Genomic DNA, 23,428 nt, shown 5'->3' on the forward strand with positions numbered 1-23,428 from the left:
TTCAATCCCTGGTCAGGGAACTAAGATCCTGCATGTCACGCAGGGTGGCCAAAAGAGAAATAAATTTTTTTAAATTCAAAAAACCAATCAGCTATCAGGTTCTATTTATATACATTTCTAGAAAATGCAAACGAACCTACACTGGCAGAAAGCGGACCAGTGGCTGCCTGGGGACAGGCTGAGGGTAAGAAAGAGCCTGAGGGAGAAATTACAGAAGGGCGTGAGGAAACTGGGGGTGACGGAGATGGTAACCAGCTGGACTTCGGTGATGGTTTCCTGGGTGTGTACATGTGTCCAAACTTATTAAATAGTACACATTAAATATGCACAGCTTACTGTATGTCGAGAGTACCTTAATAAAGCTAGGGAAAAACAGGAAAATAAAATCACTCCAACTAACAAGGAGAAAATCTCAAATTCCAAAACGCAGAAACAATGTAAAACATTCTCTAATCACAGGGCAATAAAACTAAAAATGTATGACAAAGCCTGGGGGGAAAAGGCTGCCATCTTGAGGGAGGAAAGTTCTGCTAGCTCGTGAGTCAAAGAAGCCCAAACCCAAACTGCAGAATATGTGGAAATAATAAGGAAAACACCCCATACCAGATCCAGCTAAAATAGTTCTCACAGGAAAAGTGGTTTTAAAAACTTACATTTAAATAAGCAAACCAAAAAAAAAGGAAATAAATTATGTATCCAAAGTAGGAAATAAGAAAAACAAAATCAACCTAAGTAGAAGGAAAGAATACATACAAAAGTGAAAGTAATGGATTAGAAAAGCAATGCCCAGGAATGTCCTTACTCCACCTGGTGGGTGCAAAGCCCCTGCACTGCCCCCCTCCCCCTTCCCCTCTGGGCTCACCGGACACCTCAGGGTCTGCTCCATTCCTATGCCACCCCAGCTCTCCAGCACTCCAAACCTGGCCCACCTGGGGACAGGGATGGGGGATGAGCACACACCTGGGGGTGGGGGGGATGAGCACACACCTGGGGGTGGTGTGTGGGATGGACGAGCTCACAGGGCTGCAAGGTCTGGGCTACCAGGCCTGCAGAAGAGGGTCCTTCTCGTGCACCAGCTGAATGGACCACCCAGCAGAGGGCAGACACAAAGTCCACTCATAACGCTTCCCTGCCCTCAAGAGCAGTGGTCCCCAGCCCTTACTGCACATTACGATTGCCAGGGAGCTTTAAATATGCCCAAGCCCTTCCCCCAGACATTCGGATTTAATCGACTTTGGTCATCTAGTTGCAAAAACCAGGAGCAAGGGGGGAGAGGAAGCTCAGGACACAGAAAGGAAGGTGGGCATGGGAGCCCCTCTGGAGTTCAAATCCCCTCTGCCTCTACCAGCTGTGTGGCCTCAGGCCAATACCTTGCCCTCCCTGAGCCTTAGTGTTTTCAAATGTAAGAAGTGTCCCTCCCAGATGACGGGTGGGGATCAGCGATATTCAGCTCAGCACAGGTACCGAGGAGTGTGTGACAAGGGGCCGCTGTCATCATCATCTCCACCTCGGCTGCCTCTGATTCCTGCAAGCCGACTGGGCTCCAGGACCAGCTGCCACATCTGGGGATTCAGATGAGCCAGAGAGGGAGAAGCCGGCCGTGTAGACAGGGCTGCCTTGGATCCACAGCTCCAGCCTCTGGGAGACTATTCTGGTTCCATTTCAGAATGCCTGGCTCCTGGCTCAATGGGCTTTGTCCCAAAGATGTAATTTCTATTTTGATTCCACTCGACATTTAATGAAATGACTTTCAGACACCACGCAGCGTGTCTGAGTTATGAAACCACATCTTCTGGATCCCCAACGCGGCACAATAACAGGCCCCCTCTTGTTGCTTCGGGAGCTGCCCCACGTCTCCTGTCTCCTGAGGGGGATGTGCTGAGCCCGGGGAATCAAGGCGGTGTGCACGCCCTGGGGCCCAGAGCCTGCCGTGCAGAACCTTCGCTCGGTCTGCCCAGGGCCCAGCCCTGTGCCCCTGCCACTCCCCAGCTGGACTCCTGCCCCCGTCTCCCTCTCGCCAATCCAGTGCCGTTCAAACTGCACATCAAAAACATTCAGGGAGACAGGAAATCGATGGGGAGAGCTGCAAGCAGCATTGTCAGAAAAACAAATGAAAGAGAAGAGGATAGAAAACGCTGGAATGTATCAGGCGTGGTAAGAGTGACTGCTGCTTCACGACACGCTGGCTGTGGGGTGGACACCAGGCCCCTGTGACGTGAACGGAAGACTGAAAGGTGCGGCTCTCGTCCATGACCCTCAACCTGCCTGAAATGCACACCTGAGCGTGTCACTCCCCAGCTAGAACTCAGCGGGTTTAGGGAGACTTCAGGTCCCTCAGCATGACACCAAAAGCCCCCCTCATCCCACCCCCACCCCCACTAGAGAAAAGGAGCAGCCGGCCTGCCCACGCCCCCAACAGGACTCAAGGTCAGGACCCAGTGGGCAGGGCGTGACATCACGGGCGTCTCCTAGGTGATCGGGAGTTTGTTGGGGATCACGGAAGGGCCGGAATCATAAGGTCACTCACGTGTTTGGAACGAGGAAGCTGCGGGGCTCACAAGCCGACTGCTTGAGAAGGCAGGTGGCTGTCTGCAGCTGGAGCCCAGCCCCGAGGCCCCAGAAACCTCTAGAACCACAGGGATACCAAATGCTACTCTGCCAACAGCTTCATAAAGCTCGGTTCCCACCACATCCTGTGAACATCCGGACGAGCACAGGTTCCAAAGAAAATTGAGAAAGCAATACATTATGCACTAACAAGTAGATGTGAGATACATTGTGCACTAACAAGTAGGTGTGGGACCTCGTCACTGACCTTTGAGGAACCCAAGGCCTCGGGGGCTCGCTGCTTCTCCATCCCCCCTGCATCCACAGAAGGGAGCACAGCCCGGCCCAGAGCTTGGGGACGCTTGTGGAAGGAAGTCCACCATGGTTCAGGTGTCCGGCTCTAAAGACCTGAAGCTCCGGGTCATAGGACAGTCTCCACAAGGTCCTGTGAATGCAGGGGAGGGCTGGCCGTAATATCCACCTAGCACCTGCAGTCACCGTTAGCGGGAAGGGAATGGGGAGTGGAGACAGCGACCACCCCCTCCAGGGCCAGCGCCTCTGCAACCATTATCTCGATTAATCCCCACTAGTGTGCCACTCACCGCCCCACTGCCCTGCTACTGGGTCACAGACAGCGGCTTCCCCCAGGTCAGTCACTCACTAGCTCCTTCATTGATTTATTCATTCAATAAACATTTGAGAGAATCCAGAGTGCCAGGCCTGTGCCAGTGCTGGCTGATGATACCGTGGACACATTAGTCCCCATCCCTACCCTCAGGGGACTCAACACCCATGGGATGGGGAGGTCACAAAAGGGATAGACAGATCCAATTCTGTATTATAAACACTCAGAGCCACACGAACACAGCCCCACTGTGTCTGGGTAGCGCCCTGAGAAAGTAACCTGGAGGTTGAACCCCGAAAAAGCAGAAGTTGGACAGGTGGTGAGATCCAGGCACAGGTGGGAAAGCCCTAAGGCTCAGTGCTGGTCAGGCAGGGTGGCACGGTGAAGCCAGCAGGTGCCTTGGCTCCCGCGGGGTGAGGGCAAGGGGGACCCATCATGTGATTTGCTTTCTAAGAGATCATCTGCAGGCTATGTGGATAACGGATTGGAGGAGGGCAAAGTGCGGAAAGGCAGCCTGACCGAGTGTGGCCAGAACCCAGGTGAGACGGCCAGAACCCAGGTGAGACGGCCAGCCGTGATCTCCACTAGGACGGGCTGCCTGGGAGCATCTGGGAGCGGATCCGCAGGATGGGGCCGAGGCGGGTGCGGGTGAGGGAGAAGGGAGGGTGGGAGGCTCCCCCTCCTGGCCACATGAGGAAAGGCAGATCCCCCAGCTTGGGGATTTCTGACCTGGAGAGTTGTGGGTGCCGTTCGCAGAGCCAGGAAACGGCAGATGGTGAGCGTCTTGGGGGTGTAGTTTGGGGAGTGTCGGTGCGACACCCAGGTGGAGAAGCTTACTTGAATAACTCAACCTGCGTCGAGGTGAGAGTTTCGATTCCACAGACAGGTGTGGAGAGACCCTGGGGGAAAACCCTGCAGGAGAGAGAGAGAGAGAGAGAGAGAGAGAGAGAGAGAGAGAGAGAGAGAGAGGGAGAGAGAGAGAGAGAGAGAGAGAGAGACAGGGAGAGAGCGCAGGGGGAGGGGGGGAATGGGGGAGGCAAAGGGGGGACTGAGAAACAGCCTCCAGAGCGGAGCCCAGAGGACACAGGTGAGAACTGAAGGGGCCACAAGGGGGCAGCACGACAGACGTGAAGGTTCAGAGCAGCTGAACCAGGCTGCCCCAGGCTCAAATACCAGCTCCTCCCCTTACTGGCTGTGTGACCTTGGGCAAGTGACTTAACCTCTCTGCGCCTCCGGTCCCTCGCTTGTAAAGGGATAGTGTGAGGAGTGAATGAGTCAGTATATGAAAAGTGCTTAGAATAGTGCATGGTGAGCAACATAGAAACGTTAGGGAAAAGAAAACAAAGGTCCTGGTGTCTAGGGAACGCAGTGTCAGGGTTGAGGTGGGGAGGAAGCCAGACAACACGACCCAAGAAGGATAAAGAAACCCAGACTGGGATCTGGGAAAACTCCGAGGGGCCCAGGCCCTGCACCGGACCCCTGCCTGGTGTTCTGGCAGTGCCGGCTGACAGGTCATGAAGGCTGACCCTTCCTCCGTCCTCCCCCCACCCCAGGTAAAACCACTCAGGCCCAAACTGCTGCTCCCCAGGAACGTGGATTCTCAGACCCCAAACACGCTGGGGCCCACGGGGTGGGGGAGGCGCGTGGCTGTCCACAGTTCCCTCCGGTTCACTCCGCTGAAGGCCCGACGGGCCACGAGGCCCCTTCTGACCACACGCCGAACAGCAGAGGCTGGAGGAGCTGGGCCTGGACCAGGTGGGGGCAGAGGTGCCCCTGCAGGGGGACAGACTCTCCACTGCATCCCCAGGAATAGGCGGGGGGCACCCACAGACGGCGGAAGCAGGAAAGCAGCCCAGGGAGCGGGCGCAGGCCTCGCGCTCTTCACAGCCACCCTGTCCCTCTGCCCTCGGGACCCGGCGCACCCCTCTCAGCCTCACCCACGGCGCCCCCCTGGCCGCCCTGGCCCCCCTCCTCCTTTGCTGGAAGCGCCCCTTTTTCCAGTCTCGTGGGACAGTCCTTGCCCTCTCCTCTCCTCGTCGACACGCACTTCCTGGGGTTCACTCGTCCCATGACTTCAAAGACCCCCGCGGTGCTGTGTCCAGCTTAGGCCTCTTCCCTGGACTCCAGTCCCTTGTTCTCACCTGCCTGTCCAGCACGTGCCTGCGTACCTAGCAGGCATCTCAAGGGTAACCTGCCCAGGACAGGCCTCTCGTGTGTGTCTCCAAGTGCTCTGCTCTGGCACCCTCCTTCACTACCCTCTCACACCCACAGGCAGCCCCTGAGCTAATCCCATCTGCTCTGTCTTCAAAATCCAGGCAGAACTTGGCCGTGCCCGCCACCTTCCCTGCTGCCCTCCCCGACCCGGGCACATCGCCGTCACCTCACCTGGGCAGGTGCAACAGCCTCTGAGCGAGTCTCCTGCTTCCACTGGACATCCTGGCTGATGCCTGACACACAGGAACAAGAGTGCTCCTTTTAAAATGGAAGGAGGACTTCCCTGGTGGTCCAGTGGTTAAGACTCCGTGTTTCCACTGCAGGGGGCACGTGTTCAATCCCTGTCAAGGAACTAAGATCCTGCATGCCGCACGGCCCAGCCAAATAGACAGATAGATAGACAGATAGATAGATAAAATGGAAGGCTAATCCCCCGCTTCCCATGCTTCTCATCCCTAAAACAAAAGCCAAACTCTTTACCTTGGCCTACAAGGACCCACGAGACCCTCCACGCACACACACAAACCCCACTGATCTGACCCCGTCTCCCAACCCTCAGGCTGCTCTGATCACACGAAGACAACGGAGGTTCCTGCCTCAGGGCCTTTGCACTTGCCTGGTGGTTGCTGGAAACACGCTTTCTTCCTTTAACCATGTGGTCTGTCCCCCACTTCCTCCTCTAGTTCCTCGGAGAGCCCTTCCCTGACGGCACACAACAAAGGGCACGTGCCCCGCCCCCGCCCGCGCCCCCAGGGCACTGCTACGGCCTGACTTACCGCACATCCCAGAGTGGTTGGCCTTGTCTCCCCAGCAGCACACACTCTCCACAAGGGCCTGGGCCTCATCTGCTTTGTGCTTGCTTGTCTCCCCAGCGCCTGCAGCCCAGGGGAGACATAGTAGGCCTGGAATTAATGGCCTTCCCGCCCCACGCCTCACCCCTCCCCCCGACTGCTATGTCTGCCTCGCCTGTGCTCAGTGTCTGTGACCTTGGAACAGCACCCCCACCCCTGGCCCCCTGCTCTTTCCTTCCCAAGAGCACGTAGGGGGTTCTTCTGCTCCCTACTCTCTCCCTCCCTGGAGCCAATTACACGTCCTCCCTGTGACCCTGGAGCACAAGACCCTTAACCCCATGCCCCCTTGACTCGAGACCACACGCAGACAGCAGGCTTGCTCCACTCAAGGATTCAGCCTCCACCTGCCTCTGCTGGCAGCAACCAGGGATGCGAAGGAGACGGGTCCTGCCCGGGGGGAGCTGACAGTCTCCCTGGAGAGGCCACATGAACAAAGGGACGTCATCCTAGCACAGCCCACGACACCTGTCACTGAGCGTGGCTGGCTGGCACTAGCTCTCCGAAGCCCTGTGGAGGACACAGTCGGGGGTGGAGGTGGGGGAACAGAGGGCCCAACACCCCACCTGAAGTCCGGGCCCTGACATCTGCGGACTGAACCCCTCTGAGCTCGGCCTGTACACAGCGGAGCGGGACTTAGCTGGGCTCAGTTCTCTGAACTGAAAAGGGCTTCGAGCTGACCCCTGGCCAGCCCTTACCACAGAAGCCACTGACTCCTGGTTCCCAGCCAGATCCCGAGCCTTCTAAGTAGCATGCAGAGATCACTGCAGAGGAGTGGGTGCACACACTAGTCACCAGCGTGGCCCAGCAAGTGGCATGACATCCACGGGATGCAGCCCCAGCTCATCGGCCTCCACATGCCTGGCGCTTCCAGCTGCAACTCCAGGGCTGGGTCCAGCACCGCAGGCTCGGGGCCCACCCCTCTGCCTTGAGCTCCTCCCGGGGCTGAACAGCCATCCACCTGGTAGGTGCTGCCCTAGTTGCTGCAACTACTCTTCAACATTCATTAGAGGAAAACTGAAACAGAAAAACAGAATAGAAAGGAAAACTGCCCTCCCTCCCACCACCCTGATTTCATTTTTCCGTTTGTGATACCGCCCGTCTTTATCCAGATGTACGTGTATTTCTTTATCATTTATATCACTGTAACCAAAGTATACTTATAATTTTATGTTCTGCTATTTCATTTCCCATTACTCTGGAGGCAGCTTTCCATGTTGCCACAGAGCCTTCATATCTACCATTTATAATGACTAGTTAGCATTCTACTGAGTAGATAGCCTGTAATTTATTTTAACCATTCCCCTCTGCTTGACACTTAGGCAATTTCCAGCTCCAACTCTAATGGGAGACAGAAGGCAGAGTCCCCTGTTAGAGATTTTAAAATGAATGGGATGATTCAGCCGTGTAGCGAGCATTCGTGGAGAACCTTCTACCTTCTACCTGTAGAGGACACAGAGGAAGCAAGTCACGGGGCCCTGCATCCACACCCCACACACAGGCACGACCACAAACCCGCAGTCAGTCAGCGATCCCCTCACCAACCTGGTCCGTCCCCCTCCGGATGGCTCCACATACTTCCACGGCTCCCCATGACCGCCAGGGCAAGCAGAACCTCCTTAGCCTGGTGCCCCAGGGCCTGCCCTACCCCCCCTTTCAAGCTCCTCTCTTCTCTCCCACCAGGTGGTTCATGCACCACCCCTGTCATCACCTCCCCCATCTCCCCAGACCCAGTTACGCTCTCCTGCTTCAGGGCTTTGCAAACCCTTGTCACCCCTTCTTCCCCCTGCCTGGCCCACCCCTAGACGATCTAAGGTGCCACTCAGCATCCCCTGGTCCGTGAAACCTTTCCTGGCTCCCCAGGGCCTGGCCTCCTCCTCTGAGCCCCGCAACGCCTGGGCTGACCTCTGCCTCGGCACTTAGCATCTCGCACCCGTGGTGTGCTGGAAAAGGTAACAATCGGCTCTCTGGGTGGGGAGCCCGAATTGCAGCATTGATCAGTTTCCATGCTGTAAATACCAAAGCTGATTCTGAGCCACCAAAGTGATGTCACTGGTCATGGAATTGGAAAGAGATGCCCAGTAACGTGCTGTTATGCAGTTATTTCCACCAGACAGATATAAACAGCCCGAGCAGCATGGATGATAGTAACAGGTAGTAAGACTTTTGAATGTTTATCATATTCCGCTTTAATCTAATTTATCTAATTATAAGTTTATGTAATTTAGTTTTTAGTAATGGCTTTAATTAACAACTAGCTCAGTGTTATGGGTTGAATTGAGCACTGCCCCCAAATTTATATGCTGAAGTCCCAACCCCCAATACCTCAGAAGTAATTAAGGTTAAATAAGATCATAAGGATGGCCCTGACCCAATCTGACTGGCATCCTTTGAAGAAGAGATTAAGGGCTTCCGTGGTGGCGCAGTGGTTGAGAGTCCGCCTGCCGATGCAGGGGGCGCGGGTTCGTGCCGCGGTCCGGGAAGATCCCACATGCCGCAGAGCGGCTGGGCCCGTGAGTCGTGGCCGCTGAGCCTGCGCATCCGGAGCCTGTGCTCCGCAAGGGAAGAGGCCACAACAGTGAGAGGCCCGCGTACCACAAAAAAAAAAAAAAAAAAAAAAAGAGATTAAGACACACACATAGACCGAGGGTTGACCACGTGAGGACACAGTATGGAGGTGGCCATCCACAAGCCAAGAAGAGAAGCCTCAGGAGAAGCCAAACCTGCTGACACCCTGATCTCGGACTTCCAGCCTCCAGAGCTGGGAGAAAATAAGCGTCTGTTGTGTAAGCTGCCCAGTCTGTGGTACTTCGTTATGGCGGCCCTAGCAAGCTAATACACTCCCAAAATCCCTGAAAATTTAATAACCAGCTCGAGTGGGTACTTGCTGGCTCCAGCCCACCACTACTGACCATCTACCACTTTCCCGTTTCCTGACTCGACTGTAGATCCCTCAAGAGCAAGGTCCTGTCTCACTCAGAGGACGTCAAATGCTTTCTCGATAGGGCCAAAGAGAAAATATTTCAGCCCTACACACCATGCAGCCTCTGTCGCAATACATAAACAAGTAATGTGGCCATGTGCCAGTGGAACCATCCACGGGGTGCTGAAATGCGGATTTCACATAATCTCCATGCATTATGAAATATTCTTTTGATACATTCTTCAACATTTTTAGCCCAGAGTCTGTAAAAACAGGCAGCAAACCAGATTTGGCCCCGGGGCCTGGTTTTCTGACCCCTGGCCTTCGGAACGTCCCTCCCCCAGCAGAGGGAGGAGGGCTTGGTTAATGTTTGATGATCCAGGGAGTGTTGGAATGAAGGCCCACCAGCCAGCTCGCAGGCTTGGCATTTCAGTCGGCCAAGTTCCCTTCCAGGCAATGTCAGGAATCTTTTTTTTTTAATGCAGAATGTTTTTCTAATATGCCAAGGGAAGAAGAGCTTTCTGAAACGTAAATCAAATCTGTCTCTGCGAGGCAGACCCATTCCCTCTTTGCTGCGTCTAATATTCTAAATGATGTCTTAGAAAGAAAATGCAGTGCCTTTTCCATTAATAACTTCTGTTTACCGAGCGTCTCAAAAATGTGCCAAATCAAACCGGTGGAGACAGAACTATGGATCATTGGTTCCCAAGGCTGCGGGTTGGAGGGGAAACCCGAGGGACTGCTGTTGGGTATGGGGTCTCTTTATAAAGTGGGTTGTGGTGATGGTTCCACAAGTCTGTAGTAGCCTAAAAACCATTGACACTGTATCTCCATAAAGCTGTTTAAAAAATACACCAGGCACTATAGTTACCGAGTTCTCACGGTGACAATTTCTAAAACCAGTCTTTGCTGCCACTGTCCCTGCAGTGACAGAAACAGGCTCGCCGAGGTGAGGAAATGCAGCTCAGCAACTGCAATCCGTGTGGGATTGGCCCAAGGCAGGCTGGAGCAGACCAGGGCGCCCATCCGCAAGCCTTCTGAGGCAGGAGCACGTCCTGGGGTCCTGCAGGAGAGGCTGCCCACCCCAAGGCGAAGGAGGGAAGGCACAGCCAGACCTCACACAGGCAGCCATGCCTCCAGGCGCTTTCTGGAAACAGCTGGAACCTCGCCATTTTCCACCTCCAAGGTCACTCACTGCTCCCACTCACCTTGTTACTAAGTCCGTGAGTGCCCGGCTCTCTCCTCAGCCTTCCTGGTGCAGTGCAGGGCGCGTCGCTGCAACCTTACTTGGGAGACTTGGGTAGAAGCCAGCCGGCAGTGGTTCCCTGGGTCCAAAGCCTGGGCTGTTGATGAACTTCTCTGATTTACAGACAAAACAGGGGAGGCTCCTGCCCAGGCAGACCACAGGGCCACGGGGACAAGGAGAGGGCAGAGAGTAGCCTCCGCACCGCGCCAGGCACACAGGGAAAGCAGGACCAGGGGATCGAGGACACAGTCCCCTGGACAAGGTGCCTCCTCGAAGCGCCTCCTCGGGACCGGGGCGGAGGCCTGGGTGCCTCATAAAGGGGAACAAGAGCTCCCAACTAGTAAAGGGACAAGAGGGTGGCCATGGGGCCAGGACACCTGAGTTCAGGTCGGCCACTGTTTATCCATATCCACGTGCTTTCCCCAGCAAGGCATGTGACCTCCCTGTGCCTCCAGGCCACATCTGTAAAATGGGTCTAATCCTCGCTGCCCCAGGGTGGTGTGGATCAAATGAACTCAGGGCTGTGAGTTGTTGTGAATTCATTGGCTTACTTAAGTGAATAGTTTGGGGTGTGGACTTCAAGTATGGCTGGATCCACAAAATGAAGTCATGAGGACTCTGTTTCTCTGTAAATCAGCCCTCTTTTCCCGTGTGTGGGACCCACTGTGCATACAGGCCTACTTCATGGTTGAGGGGTGGCTGCAGCAGCCCCAGATTCTCTGTACCCTAAACTCCAAGGCCGGGGAAAACAGGGCCGCCCCTAGTCCAAACCAAACTCGAGTCCTAAGCCTGGATCTGGTTGGCAGTAACCAGTTCCTCCGTGCAGGCAGTCTGGAACTCCACTGGCTATGGTCAAGGTACTTTTGATTGTGGGCAACAGGGGTCAGTCTGGCAGGAAGAGGGGGTAGCGAGCCTTTCCAAGGCCCTACCCACTCCCGAAGCAGATTCCATCTTCCTAGAGCCGGGAGGGACGGCAACTCCCCTCCCCATTCTCCACCTGATTCAGAGGGTGCAGAGTTACAGGCCTTCTCTGGGTCTCAGGCAACCTCGGGCAGGTCCTTTGAATCCTCAGGTCAAGCACACCCAGCAAGGCTCAGCCCCAACGCCCAAACTAAGAGGGTCTTGGTCTCCATAGCCACGTGTGTCCAGCACCAGCCCCGCATGTCTCTTCACATGCTACCATCAGGGCCTCAAGCCCTCAGCTGGTTTGTCCCCAGGTCAGTGCGGCCAAATTGCAAAACTCACACCGCTCACATCACGAGCGGCCACTAGGTCACACCTGCCCAGCCCACACTGGTCCCAGAACCTCGCTCTGAGGTACCACCTGGACACGGGAGGGTGAGGCATCCTTGGACTTGGATTGTGAAGACGAGTCAATTCTGGGAAATTGCATTACTACCTTGACATTGTCCATTCCATAAAAAACCCCATTCTACGCTCCACATCTGACCTTCAGATAATTACTTCAGCTACACCCCTTCAGGTCACTAACTCATCAGCTGTGTCTAATCTTACTAAGCAGGATATTTTCTAAAGCTCTAAGAGCTTGAATTCCAGTAGTGTTGTATTCCTAGACATTCTAGCTGGTTCTTTTTAAAAATCTGCCTATTCTTTATAGTTCTGTTCTTTGGGGTTTGATTCTTTTTTAACATCTTTACTGGAGTATAATTACTTTACAATGGTGTTAATTTCTGCTTTATAACAAAGTGAATCAGCTATACATATACATATATCCCCATATCTCCTCCCTCCCACCCCTCTAGGTGCCTCTCTCACTTCGTCCCAGTATACCCTTCCCCCTCCCCATGTCAAGTCCATTCTCTAGGTCTGCGTCTTTACTCCTGTCCTGCCCCTAGGTTCTTCAGAACCATGTTTTTTTTTTAGATTCCATATATATGTGTTAGCACACATATACGTTATATATATATAACGGTATTTGTTTTTCTCCTGACTTCATTTTCTTTGATCACACATTATCTTATGCACGTAAGTTCTTGAGATTCTTATACCCATTGTTCCTACAATCATGTGGTCTGTTTCCCTGCACGTTTTGTAACGTGGGAATCATGCGCAGTTTGGTTGGGAGTATGTATCTCTCGTGAGTTCCTAGACCCCAAGTCTGAGAGGCACAGGCTTACGTAGGGTTTTGATTTTTTCAGAGCCCAGAAACATGAACACCCTCAGCCTCTCCCCCAGGGCCGGTGGGATTATTTCTTAAGTCTCCATTTCATCCAGGATCCTGCTTTGTGCAGCTCTTTTGGTTCTAACTCCCCCTAGTACAGATTAATCCCTCCCTCCAAACCCAAGGGTGTTTGGTCCTTCATCCTCTGATTTCTCTAAGGGCTGCTCCAAGCACAGGTTCCCACACGGCACCTGTGGATCCCCCTTTCTCAGGAGGTCATTGCCCATCTAACGTTTGTGGCTTCTCACTGGGAGGCGTCTGGAGCGGGAGGCTTTAGGGTGCCTCAGCCCACCATCTTGCTGGACCACTCTAGTCTTTAGAACCAAGCTGAGGAGGTTGTGGTTACTGAATCCACTCCAGGGAATGACAAGGCGACATCACTGATGGTGTTCTTTCCCAAGTGCCCAGAGAGTACAACACCAGGAGGGGAAGCCTCCTCTACAGAAGGGGATAGGGTTGGCTGACGGGGGGGTCCTATCAAAGTCTTCTCTGGTTTGAATCGGCCAAGCCATGCAATCCTGTAGCCTCAAAGCTGCAGCCACTCACTGAGGGGCTGGGACTGTCTTGCTCTGCAGAGTTAAACCATTATCAGGATCTCCGGAAGCTCGCTGGCCAGATGGCATTTGCAAATACCCATCTAGTTCCGGCTTTGCACAGAGCCCGTCTCCAGGCTGGATCCCAGGCCAGGCAGTGCCCAGCAGGCAAAGGCAGCCTCTCACAGCTCTGCTATGGGCAGCCGGACTTGGCCACACCACGTGAGCACAGCCCCAGGGCTCAGGTGTGATGAAATGTGCCTCCTGCGTAAGTGCCAGGGCTCTATGCATCTGAAGCCCAAATCAGGAAGCGCATCCAGTTGAAACTGCGAAGTGGGATCCAGGCACTGGCTTTTTAAAGCCTGTGAATGACTGCAGTGCACACCCGGAGCTGAAAACCACTGGTCTGAACTGTGTAGGAGTCCATCCCAATCTCAAATGTCTGAGAACCTCCCAAAGGGAACTTGTTAAAATTGTGGGCTCCCTAGTTTCACCCCAAGATTGATTCAGCAGGTATGGGATGGGGCCCCTGAGCCTTTAATACCAGAGGCAATTCAGACTCAGTGGTCTGACCACACTAACTCTGACGCAGGCCCCTCCAAGTGAAGTACGGAGATGTGTCTGAGAAAGGCCACGGGCAGCTGGCACAGGTGGATGGATGGCAAGAAAAAACACGACCCTGGGCTGCCCACTGGGAGGCTGTTCAAACAGTTGATGATCCTTAGAGCACGGCTGCCTGGAAAGTACCTAATGGTGCGACCAACCCAACACTATGAATCAAATTATAAAGGCACGGAGTGCCCTTGGGGTGCAAAGGCAAAGCTGCCCACGAGACTCCTCCAGGACACAGCACACTTCTACCCAAGTCACGATCCAGCCCCAAATACCAGCTCAAATTAATCACATCCACCAGCCACTCCCTGAGGGCCGATCCTTGGAGGCTGCGTGCTCCCTGAGATAGGGAGCGGCTAAAACTTGTGCCTTCTAAGGGAACATTCTCCTTCATAGAAGAAACAGAGGACTCTTTTTTTTTTTCTTCTTTTTTTCTTTTGCGGTAGGCAGGCCTCTCACCGTTGTGGCCTCTCCCGCTGCGGAGCACAGGCTCCGGATGCGCAGGCTCAGCGGCCATGGCTCACGGGCCCAGCCGCTCCGCGGCATGTGGGATCTTCCCGGACCGGGGCATGAACCCGTGTCCCCTGCGTCGGCAGGCGGACCCTCAACCACTGCACCACCAGGGAAGCCCCAAGAGGAGGACTCTTAATGCAACAGCGCAGGAAGGCAGGAGCACAACAATCAGTAAGATTCACCCCCAATCCCCACCTCTACCACGGAAAAGGAATGTCACCACGCGGCTCCTAAAGGTTCCCACCCACTTAGCATTCCCTGCGGTGCCTTCCCTGGTTTGGCTCCGAACTACATCGCCATCTAACACCAGGATTTACTTATGCATCCAGCTTCATCCTCGAGTAAACCTAAACCGCACAGGGTGGCTGCGTCCTCGGTCCCACCTGACAAGAGAACAGTGCCCAGCAAGACAGCTGCTGTTCGCTCAATGAGTAACTGCATGTCTGAAGTGATGACACACAATGAATAATTTGCTAATTTGGGAATGGACAGGTGAAGGTGGGTGGGATAGCCCCAGGAAAGGGCATTTATAGACAAGAGGGACCAACCCGAGCCCCTATAGGTCAGTTTGTGGCAGATGCTCTGGGGCATCATCTTTCAAGTGAACCTGCTTCCCACATACTTGGGCCAGGACAGGCATGAGGAAAGTCCCCTCCCCAGAACTGCTAAAAGCAAATGAACTCCTGTTCAGTATTTATGAAAACTTCCTGGCTTTTTCTTCCTGAATTGAAATGCAAATTTTATCAAGGAACTGACATGAGAACGGTTTTATTTAAATCATTGACACTTGTGCAGTACTCAATATCAGGACTTTGAAATGCTTTAGACAAAAAGTTTCCCTTTAAACAGATTAAAAAACCGAGTCTTAGTTGGCAGAAGCTAGTGCTTGTATCACACAGCTAATGGGAGGTAGAATCCGAAAATCTGCTTCCAAGTGCCACCTGTACCTGACAACGCCAAAGTGTTTATTTTTGTGTTGCACAAGTGTAAGAACCATAAAATCTAGATTAACTTTGTAACAATAATTTAAAAGGTAGAAAAGGGTCCCATATTACAGAAATTTTTAAATTGACTATTTTACCATTTATATTAATACAATAAATGAAGAAAACTGACAGAACAGGCCAGTGGTCAGCCAACACACAACACAATGTGTTAACAAACGTGGCCAAAGGATCGGTGTGTGTCATGCATTACCTTCCACGTAACATCTTTTTTGGAGGGGGAGGGAACATAAAGGCAGATTGATTCAAACTAGCCCTATTAAATATATCTATTAAGTCCATACTTTCTTCTGAAATTAATATTTGAGTGGAACATGTATTAATTATTCACAGAACACTAGCTTTCTACTGAAGTTTAAGAATCCAGTAGATGATGTTCACATTTAGGCAAATCCTAGGAGCAATTGCACTGAACAATATTCACTCAATCAATTATGAACTGCAAAATAATACTGGGTAACTATTTCAAAGTATGAACTACAGGGCTTCCCTGGTGGCGCAGTGGTTGAGAGTCCGCCTGCCGATGCAGGGGACACGGGTTCGTGCCCCGGTCCGGATCTCACATGCCGCGGAGCGGCTGGGCCCGTGAGCCATGGCCGCTGGGCCTGCGCGTCCGGAGCCTGTGCTCCACAACGGGGGAGGCCACAGCAGTGAGATGCCCGCGTATCGCAAAGAAAGAAAGGAAAAGAGGAAAAAAAAAAAAAAAAAGTATGAACTACAGATATGATATAAAAAAAATATAGCAGAACAACTTTCTAACTTGAAAGTAAAGTACAAATGGTTAGGTCAACAGTACCTACTTACACACAAATTAAACAAAATCAGAATAAACACTCAACTTTTAGGAGAAGCAATTTCAGTCCTGGTTTTACCACTCAATAGGAGAAAGATCTTACGTGGGTCCTTTCATTCAAGGATAATTTGAAAACCAATTTACGAGGTTAATATCTTGGATCCCAGCTAGGAAAACTCTTCAAGGATCTTTCATACTAACTTGAAGTTGAGGGACATACAATTTGAGAAATTAAATGATACCGCCCCTCAGGCACACCCAGGTTGCCCACAGTGAGTCCGGATCACACTTCAGTTCCTAATGACCTAAGAGTCTCCTTTCTCCACATCTCTTATCCCGTGATACTCAACGTGGGCTACAGAACACAGAACCAGCCTGTGTTCTCTGTGGCACCACCTGGCTGATACTGATACCTAAGTGTGCACAGGATTGAGTTCAAGAGCTCTTCAATTCATCAAAGGAAAGAAAGAATAAAAACGACACCCTTAGTTTACACAGGCTTAACCTACTTTGATCACCTAGTAAACCTTGAATTGGCTGTTAGTGGTAAACAGAAAACTTTTGTATTTGGTGTAGAAACCAACAAATGTAGGTTAAATCAAGCCTTCACCCTGACAGTACAAACTATGTTTATTTGTGTGTAAAGTGCCAGTTTTATATACAAATCATAAGTAAACTTTAAAATCTGCTTTAAAATCTGAAGCAGTGTGTCTGATGTCTTCCTACTGCCTCGTGGTAGTAACTATCTAATCCTGCTGGATCAAACTCACTTGACTCCCCACACTTTGAGGCCAAGGAAGGTGCTGTTAAGAGCCAGGGTGAAGTCGCGTACAGCCAGCCTGCTTGCAAACGCCAAACATGGACAAGATCTTTTGTAAGAATCCGAGTAGCTTCTGTCTACGCTTTCAATCTAGGTGACCCCACTAGCATTAACAGGATTGATTTTGAGGTAGCTACACAGTTTTAAACATGCCATTAATGAACTTTATGGGCGATTTATGGTGTAGCTGGTTAATACAGTTCAAGTAGCTGATTTTCTTCTCTTTTGATGAGAAGGAAAAGAAGAAAAATCAGCAAACTAAGAGCACATCTTCAGTTCACTTAGAAGTCAGCATCCAAGGTAAAGGAATTCTCTGTCGGACTGGACATCACTCCCATCCTCTGATACTCGCCTACTCTCTTCTCAAAGAAGTTAGTCTTCCCTTCCAGTGAAATATTCTCCATAAAGTCAAATGGATTTTCTACTCTGAAAACCTGAAAAGGTTCACAGTAAAACATAAATACGGAACACCAGTTTCAGAAAGAACCAGAGGGCTACCCACAATACTTTACCTTGCTAAAACCCAGCTCCAGCATAAGTCTGTCTGCCACGAATTCGATGTACTGCTTCATCAAAGTGCAATTCATTCCAATGAGCTTCACTGGCAGGGCCTCCGTGAGGAACTCCTAGGGACCAGAACACAGCTTCTCAATTAAACAGAAGTATCAAGAGGTCTTCTAGCAAGCACGAGGCCTCCACGCGCCACCCACCTGTTCTATCCTAACTGCATTGACGATGATATCTTTAACTCTCTGCTCCGAAGGTTTGTGTAGCAGGTGTTTGAACATCAGGCAGGCAAAGTCACAGTGTAAACCCTAGAAGAAAAGGTTTAAGGTCACTATCAAACCAGCAGACTTCTAGCATTAACGTGGAATAGGAAACTGCTTTATGCTGGTCTGTATTCTCCTTATACATCTTGCGTGGCCAGACTAAGAAGGGAAGATGTGGAAGAGAAGATGACTCAGCTGCTGTGTCACCTAGGCAGGCTCAGTCCCACCCAGGGGCCTTAGGGCTGCCCCCTAGAGGACAGCAGGCCAGGTCTGGTCCTCGCTGCTCTGTGTGGTGGCAAAGGACTGGGCAGAACTTGCACTCAGAGCATTCTTTCTAGAGCCCTGAGCTCTACTGTCGCCACTATTCCCAGCAGGAAAGGCAAAACTCTGACTAGGCTAGTTAGTTTTTAGATTTAAAACCTAATGTCTGGGAAATCGGGAATGCAATTTCGAGTGAATCAAGTCTGCAAGTCTTAGTGCATTAAATCCCAGGGCTGGGCTTCCCTGGTGGCGCAGTGGTTAAGAATCCACCTGCCAACGCAGGGGACGCAGGCTCGAGCCCTGGTCTGGGAAGATCCCACACGCTGCAGAGCAGCTAAGCCCGTGTGCCACAACTACTTAGCCTGCGCTCTAGAGCCCGGGAGCCACACTAAAGCCCGCGCGCCTAGAGCCCGTGCTCCGCAACAAGAGAAGCCACCACAGTGAGAAGCCCGCGCACCGCAACGAAGAGTAGCCCCCGCTCGCCGCAACTAGAGAAAGCCTGCATGCAGCAATGAAGACCCAATGCAGCCAAAAATAAATAAATTAAATTAAAAAAAAAATCCCATTGCTGGTGGGACTTAACACTGGAACATCTGGGCACCTTCACTTTTCCTTCTGCACTTTAATCCAAGTGCATTCAAAGACATATACTGGATCAGAATAGATTCACTGAGACGCTCACCAACTAACTTTGAAGTACAATAGGATCACACAGAAGACCAGGTAGAAATAATAAAACTTCCCTTAAAAAAAAATCCCATCACCTATAGAGCAATACCTATGTATATTGAGAATATGAGTAAAATAATTTCAGCAAATTATCTAAAGTATTTCTTTCTCTGCCAAGCATGTATATGGTTGAAGCCACTTGTTCAATGTGCATTTAAGGCAATCTGACATCTGGGGTTCCCTCCAGTGAACACAGGGTTGTAGGTGTTTGGGGTGCAGGTCAGCCTGTCATCTGAACTAGACTCACCTCGTCTCTGCTAATAAGTTCATTGGAAAATGTGAGGCCGGGCATCAGTCCTCGTTTTTTGAGCCAGAATATCGATGCAAAAGAACCAGAAAAGAAGATTCCTTCCACTGCAGCAAAGGCTACGACACGTTCTCCTAGAGTTAACGCCAAAATATTTCTAGTGAGTATCTGTTTGTGTTCATAGGAACAAACCAGTAACATCACTTAGAAAACGAAGCTCAGGGGTAAGTAGGGCCAAGGTATCCTTACCATACGTAGCCTCTTTGTCCCCAATCCAGCACAAGGCCCAATCTGCCTTCTTCTTTACACAAGGCATTGTCTCAATGGCGTTGAAGAGAAATTCCCTGTAGGCACACAGAGCATCAACAATTCCAGCAGAGACCTCCTATCCTAAGCTTCTGGGTAAGAGCATTGGGACCAAGGCCAATTTGGGATTCAAACTGAAATGTTTTCTTTTTACTTGTTTGCTTTTTCCTCCAGTGTTTTCAAAAATCTCAACATTCATTTGGTTTATGTTAATACAAATTTAGGCATCCATTCGTTCACACTGAGCCCCAAGATCTACTAACATGAAAACTCAGTCTATTATACCAAGAGCATTTATTGGCTTAATTATTTCAAGCCCAGGTCATGACAAGGTTCAAAGGCCCTACCTTTAACTTTGAAGAACTATAAAATCTTAACTGCTAGGACTGTTTAAGCTATGCTGACCATTATCTCCCTAAATAGATGCCCACACTCTTATCATTGTGCTAATTAGTTGGGCCACAAATGCCACAAGTATATAATAAAGCAATTAAAGCCAATAAACTAAACAACCTGAGATTGCTTTCAGCTATAATTCTATGCTACAATGTTGATCCCAGGCCAGAAAAGCAAATCGATTGGCCCTACACTTACCTGGTCTTATTACTCTCTTCCTCCCCATTCCCACCTTGGGAGTCTACAGATTCCCCAGTCCAGCCTTGTCCTTCCCAGATGACCTTGTTTTCTGAAGCCAAGGTCATCAGGCCATTGGGTTCCTTTCATTCTCTTTCCATGTCAACCTGGGTCTCGCCTCTCCCTGGCTTTCAAAACTCAACCACCAGGCCGTCCTGATCCTACCTGTTCTGGTAATGTATCCCCATCATGCCCCTACCTTTACTTTCTTTGTTCATTTCTGTCTACAAACATGTTCAAATCTTTTTACCCCCAATGAATCGCCTCAATCCTGCTAGGCTTGCAAGTCACTACTCATTTTCCCTCTTCACTTTCTTCCAAGTCATCTACAAGAGGCTACTCTTCAGCTTCACCACTTCTGTTCTACACAGGCTCTTGTCCTGAAGCTGACCTTAGTATCTAGACTACTCAAACGCCCATTTCTAACTCTCCCATCCTTTCCAGTCAATCTTGAAAATGTGAAATAGGCCCGAGGCTACCTATATTTCTCCTCTATTATCCTCCAATATAAACTATAATTTCAGGCAAACAGCTGTGTGCCTAAATTAATCTCATGGTTCACAGCTGCCTCTGCACTATCATGTAATTCCTCTACTTATACTCCTAGGTCTTATTTTCTATATTATGTTACAGCCCCTTACGAGGCAAGTTTTATGTTTTACTTTGCATCCTCCACCCTTTCCACCCTGCCCCAGGCTCAAGTTGTAGGTTGACAGATTTGCCAGACGTGAAAACTATCAGACCTAGGTTTTAGGGCATCAGACACAGCCTCTAGGGATGTTTTTTAGAAAGCATTAGGTTGGACGTTCAGCACTATATTTCCACCTCTAGAAAATGGAGTAACCTCATAACTTTGTTTTTAAGTGACTGGCTAGTAAAGTGAATTTAGGCCTCTTCTTCAGAGCAGACAGGACCATGGGTGCTAGGAATTTCTTTGACTTGGTCATTTTAGAGTCATTCTTCTATCCCTGTACGATCTCAAAAAGTAACAATTGGTAATCCTAAATATGTTGGCATATCACCACCCAAATACTCACCTTTCTTTGGAATCTTTAATGTAAGTGTCAATGAGGAGACTATACATTTCAGAATGTATGTTTTCCATGGCAATTTGGAAGCCATAGAAACAACGGGCTTCCGTAATCTGAACTTCTTGGCTAAACCGCTCCACCTAGTGGTAAAACACAAAGGTCAGTTTAAGGAAAATCTACCAGCAGCAACTCAAGTCAATGAACACTGGTTGCGTCATACTTCCTCTTTTGTATCATCATAAGGTAGAAATAGCAATTCATTCTTTTTAATTCATCGCAAGGAGGATGCACTCAACAAGACATATATGCAACCAAATTATTAAAACAGCAAAGCCACAAAAAGGAGAGCAAATAGATAGCTACCAGGGCTGTAGATCTATTACTACCACTGAACATCGTCTTTGAGCTTCTCTACAGTTGGGGGAAAAAATACCGTAAGGACGAAATAACTGCAAAGTATATTATAGAACAGGAAATGCCATGGAATATAAATACTAGCTTACAGATATATACACATTCAGTGTGGAAAAATTTAAAAGACGAAAAAAGAAAATTATTAGTTCTCTTAAGTCTTGAAATGCATAAAAGTAGACTTTATTTTTGGAAACTCACCAAGTTTTCATTTACTATGCCATCACTTGCTGCAAAGAAAGCCAGAACATGCGAAATGAAATATCTCTCCTCAGGCTTCAGGGCTTCCCAGTGCTGAATGTCCTTGGAAAGGTCCACCTGGAGTACAGAAGTTCACAAGCGGTTCAAACGTGCAGGACCTCACACATATGCGTAATTCTTCAACTTTAAGTGTACTAGTATCGCTTGATTAATATACCCCTCACGCACTTTGCCAGGGAGAACATCTAGTATCCTCCCTCTGTGGGCAAGCATTCCCAAGAGGAACACGAGGAAAGCAAAGCACATTTCAGACAAGTTATAACCGGCACTGCAGGGGTCTTCCTCTAGAGTTAGGGGCAATGCTTCCAACTGCCTTTTAAGTCTCCTAGCTCCTGAATCCGATTACCTCCTCAGCTGTCCAAAAGGAAGCCTCAGCTTTCTTATACATCTGCCAGATATCATGGTATTCGATAGGAAAGATGACAAAGCGGCGGGGGTTTTCTTTCAGAAGTGGTTCCTCCTCCACACTGGGGGCAGATAGCTTAGGGTTCTGCTGGGGGAGAAAGGATGGCAAATGTTAAGTATAGGGCGAACCACGAAACTGTCTTTTTTTTTTAAGCAAAGTATGTCCAATTATCGGGAATTTCATGCGGTTTAATGTATGTCGCTTGTCACACATGGGTTCTGTACATAACAGAGCAGGACTATAGTAGAGACATAATGGGAAAATGTCCAGATGTGTAAAGTAGTAAATGATCGGGAAGAGACTTTGGCGGGAAAGCAGCGCGGGCCCGGGAGGGGGTAGGGTTTGCGAGGAGACAATGAGGCTTTGGCGCCAAGAGCAGGCTCCTCCTGCACCGCCTGCCTGCAGCGCCCCCTCGCCGGGCGCCCCCAGCCCGCCTACTCACTGGCTCGGCGGGCTCCTGGAAGATCCTCCTCGCGGTCTTGCTGGCCAGCACGCGGGTCCCGCTGAGGGACGGGGGCTGCAGGGAGACGCGTGGTGAGAGGCCTGCCCGCGTCCTTCAGGACCCCGCCGCCCTGTCCCGCCCCTCGCCCCTGCGCGCTCACAGTGTTCTCCTTGTCCGCCAGGCTGAGCCCCTTCATGGGCGAGAGCTGGAGGGGATGCTGCTGCTGCGGGTCAGCGATGGTGGCGAGAGGGACACGGACGGAGAGCATGGCTGCGTACGACTCGTCAAGATGGGACTGCGCGCAGGTACTGGAAGCCCCTTCCCCGCGGCGCCGGAAATTTAAAGCGTCCCTCACGGGAGAGCGCCGTGGGCGTGGCCGTTTCCCATTGGATGGATGCCGGCCGCTGGCCACGCCTCCCGCAGCAGATTCCGGAGCCGCGCGCGGACGCCGGTTGCCCTGCTCTCCTGGGCGCCTCGGGACCTACCCCTCCCAGACCTCTGTGGGCCGCAGGCTGGGCTGGGGGCGTCACCGCCCATATCCCTGAGAGCCCCAAAGGACAAAGTCTGCAGGCCCTGCGCGCTCCGGTGGCCCTGGCGCGCGCGGGCACTCGCTCGTACCGGAAAGGTTTGGGATTGAATGAAGCAACGCGATTGGAGCCCGCCCGCCGGAGAGCGGGAGAGGATTCCCCACCCCGCCGAGCCCCACCTCTCTGAAAACGTCTCTTGAACCCGTTTCGCGGTTCCGGGTAAATGGTTTTGCAAATGAGGTTGGTGCAAATGCCAGTACAAAGCCCCTGGCTGCGAGGGAACGTGGCTGCGGCGACTTAGATACGTGTAGCTGGGCGGGGGTGCAAGCAGGGTCCCTGAGGTCGGGCAAATGTGTGGGGTGGTCGGTGGTGAACGTACCGTCCAAACGGTTAGGGGCGCGGACTGCTGAGTCACTAGGACACGTCATCTGACAAAGATTTGGTGCCCTCGTCGGTAAATTGGGCCTCGTAGCCATACCTGACCTGTGGGATTACTAATAAAATGAAAGGATTAAATGAGATAATTCACGTAAAATGCGAACTT

At 51.1% G+C, this 23,428-nt stretch overlaps 1 protein-coding gene across 2 annotated transcripts; it reads right to left on the reverse strand.

Moving 5' to 3' along the window:
* Positions 1-15,007: 15,007 nt before the first annotated feature.
* On the reverse strand, positions 15,008-22,730 carry RRM2 (ribonucleotide reductase regulatory subunit M2). 2 transcript variants are annotated; one of them, XM_060027102.1, is made up of 10 exons: positions 22,518-22,730; positions 22,358-22,432; positions 21,856-21,999; positions 21,450-21,566; positions 20,844-20,977; positions 19,117-19,211; positions 18,868-19,001; positions 17,571-17,675; positions 17,373-17,486; positions 15,008-17,294 (listed from the first exon to the last, which is right to left on the reverse strand). In XM_060027102.1, exons 1-10 carry the CDS (start codon positions 22,623-22,625, stop codon positions 17,142-17,144), a joined length of 1,179 nt encoding a protein of 392 aa, XP_059883085.1. In that variant the 5' UTR covers positions 22,626-22,730; the 3' UTR covers positions 15,008-17,141. The 2 variants fall into 2 exon arrangements, with proteins under 2 accessions (XP_059883085.1, XP_059883084.1); XM_060027101.1 differs by having other exon boundaries at positions 21,856-22,002.
* Between the last annotated feature and the right edge of the window lie 698 nt (positions 22,731-23,428).

Source organism: Delphinus delphis, chromosome 12 (assembly GCF_949987515.2).
Source record: "Delphinus delphis chromosome 12, mDelDel1.2, whole genome shotgun sequence".
Taxonomy (NCBI): Eukaryota; Metazoa; Chordata; class Mammalia; order Artiodactyla; family Delphinidae; genus Delphinus; species Delphinus delphis.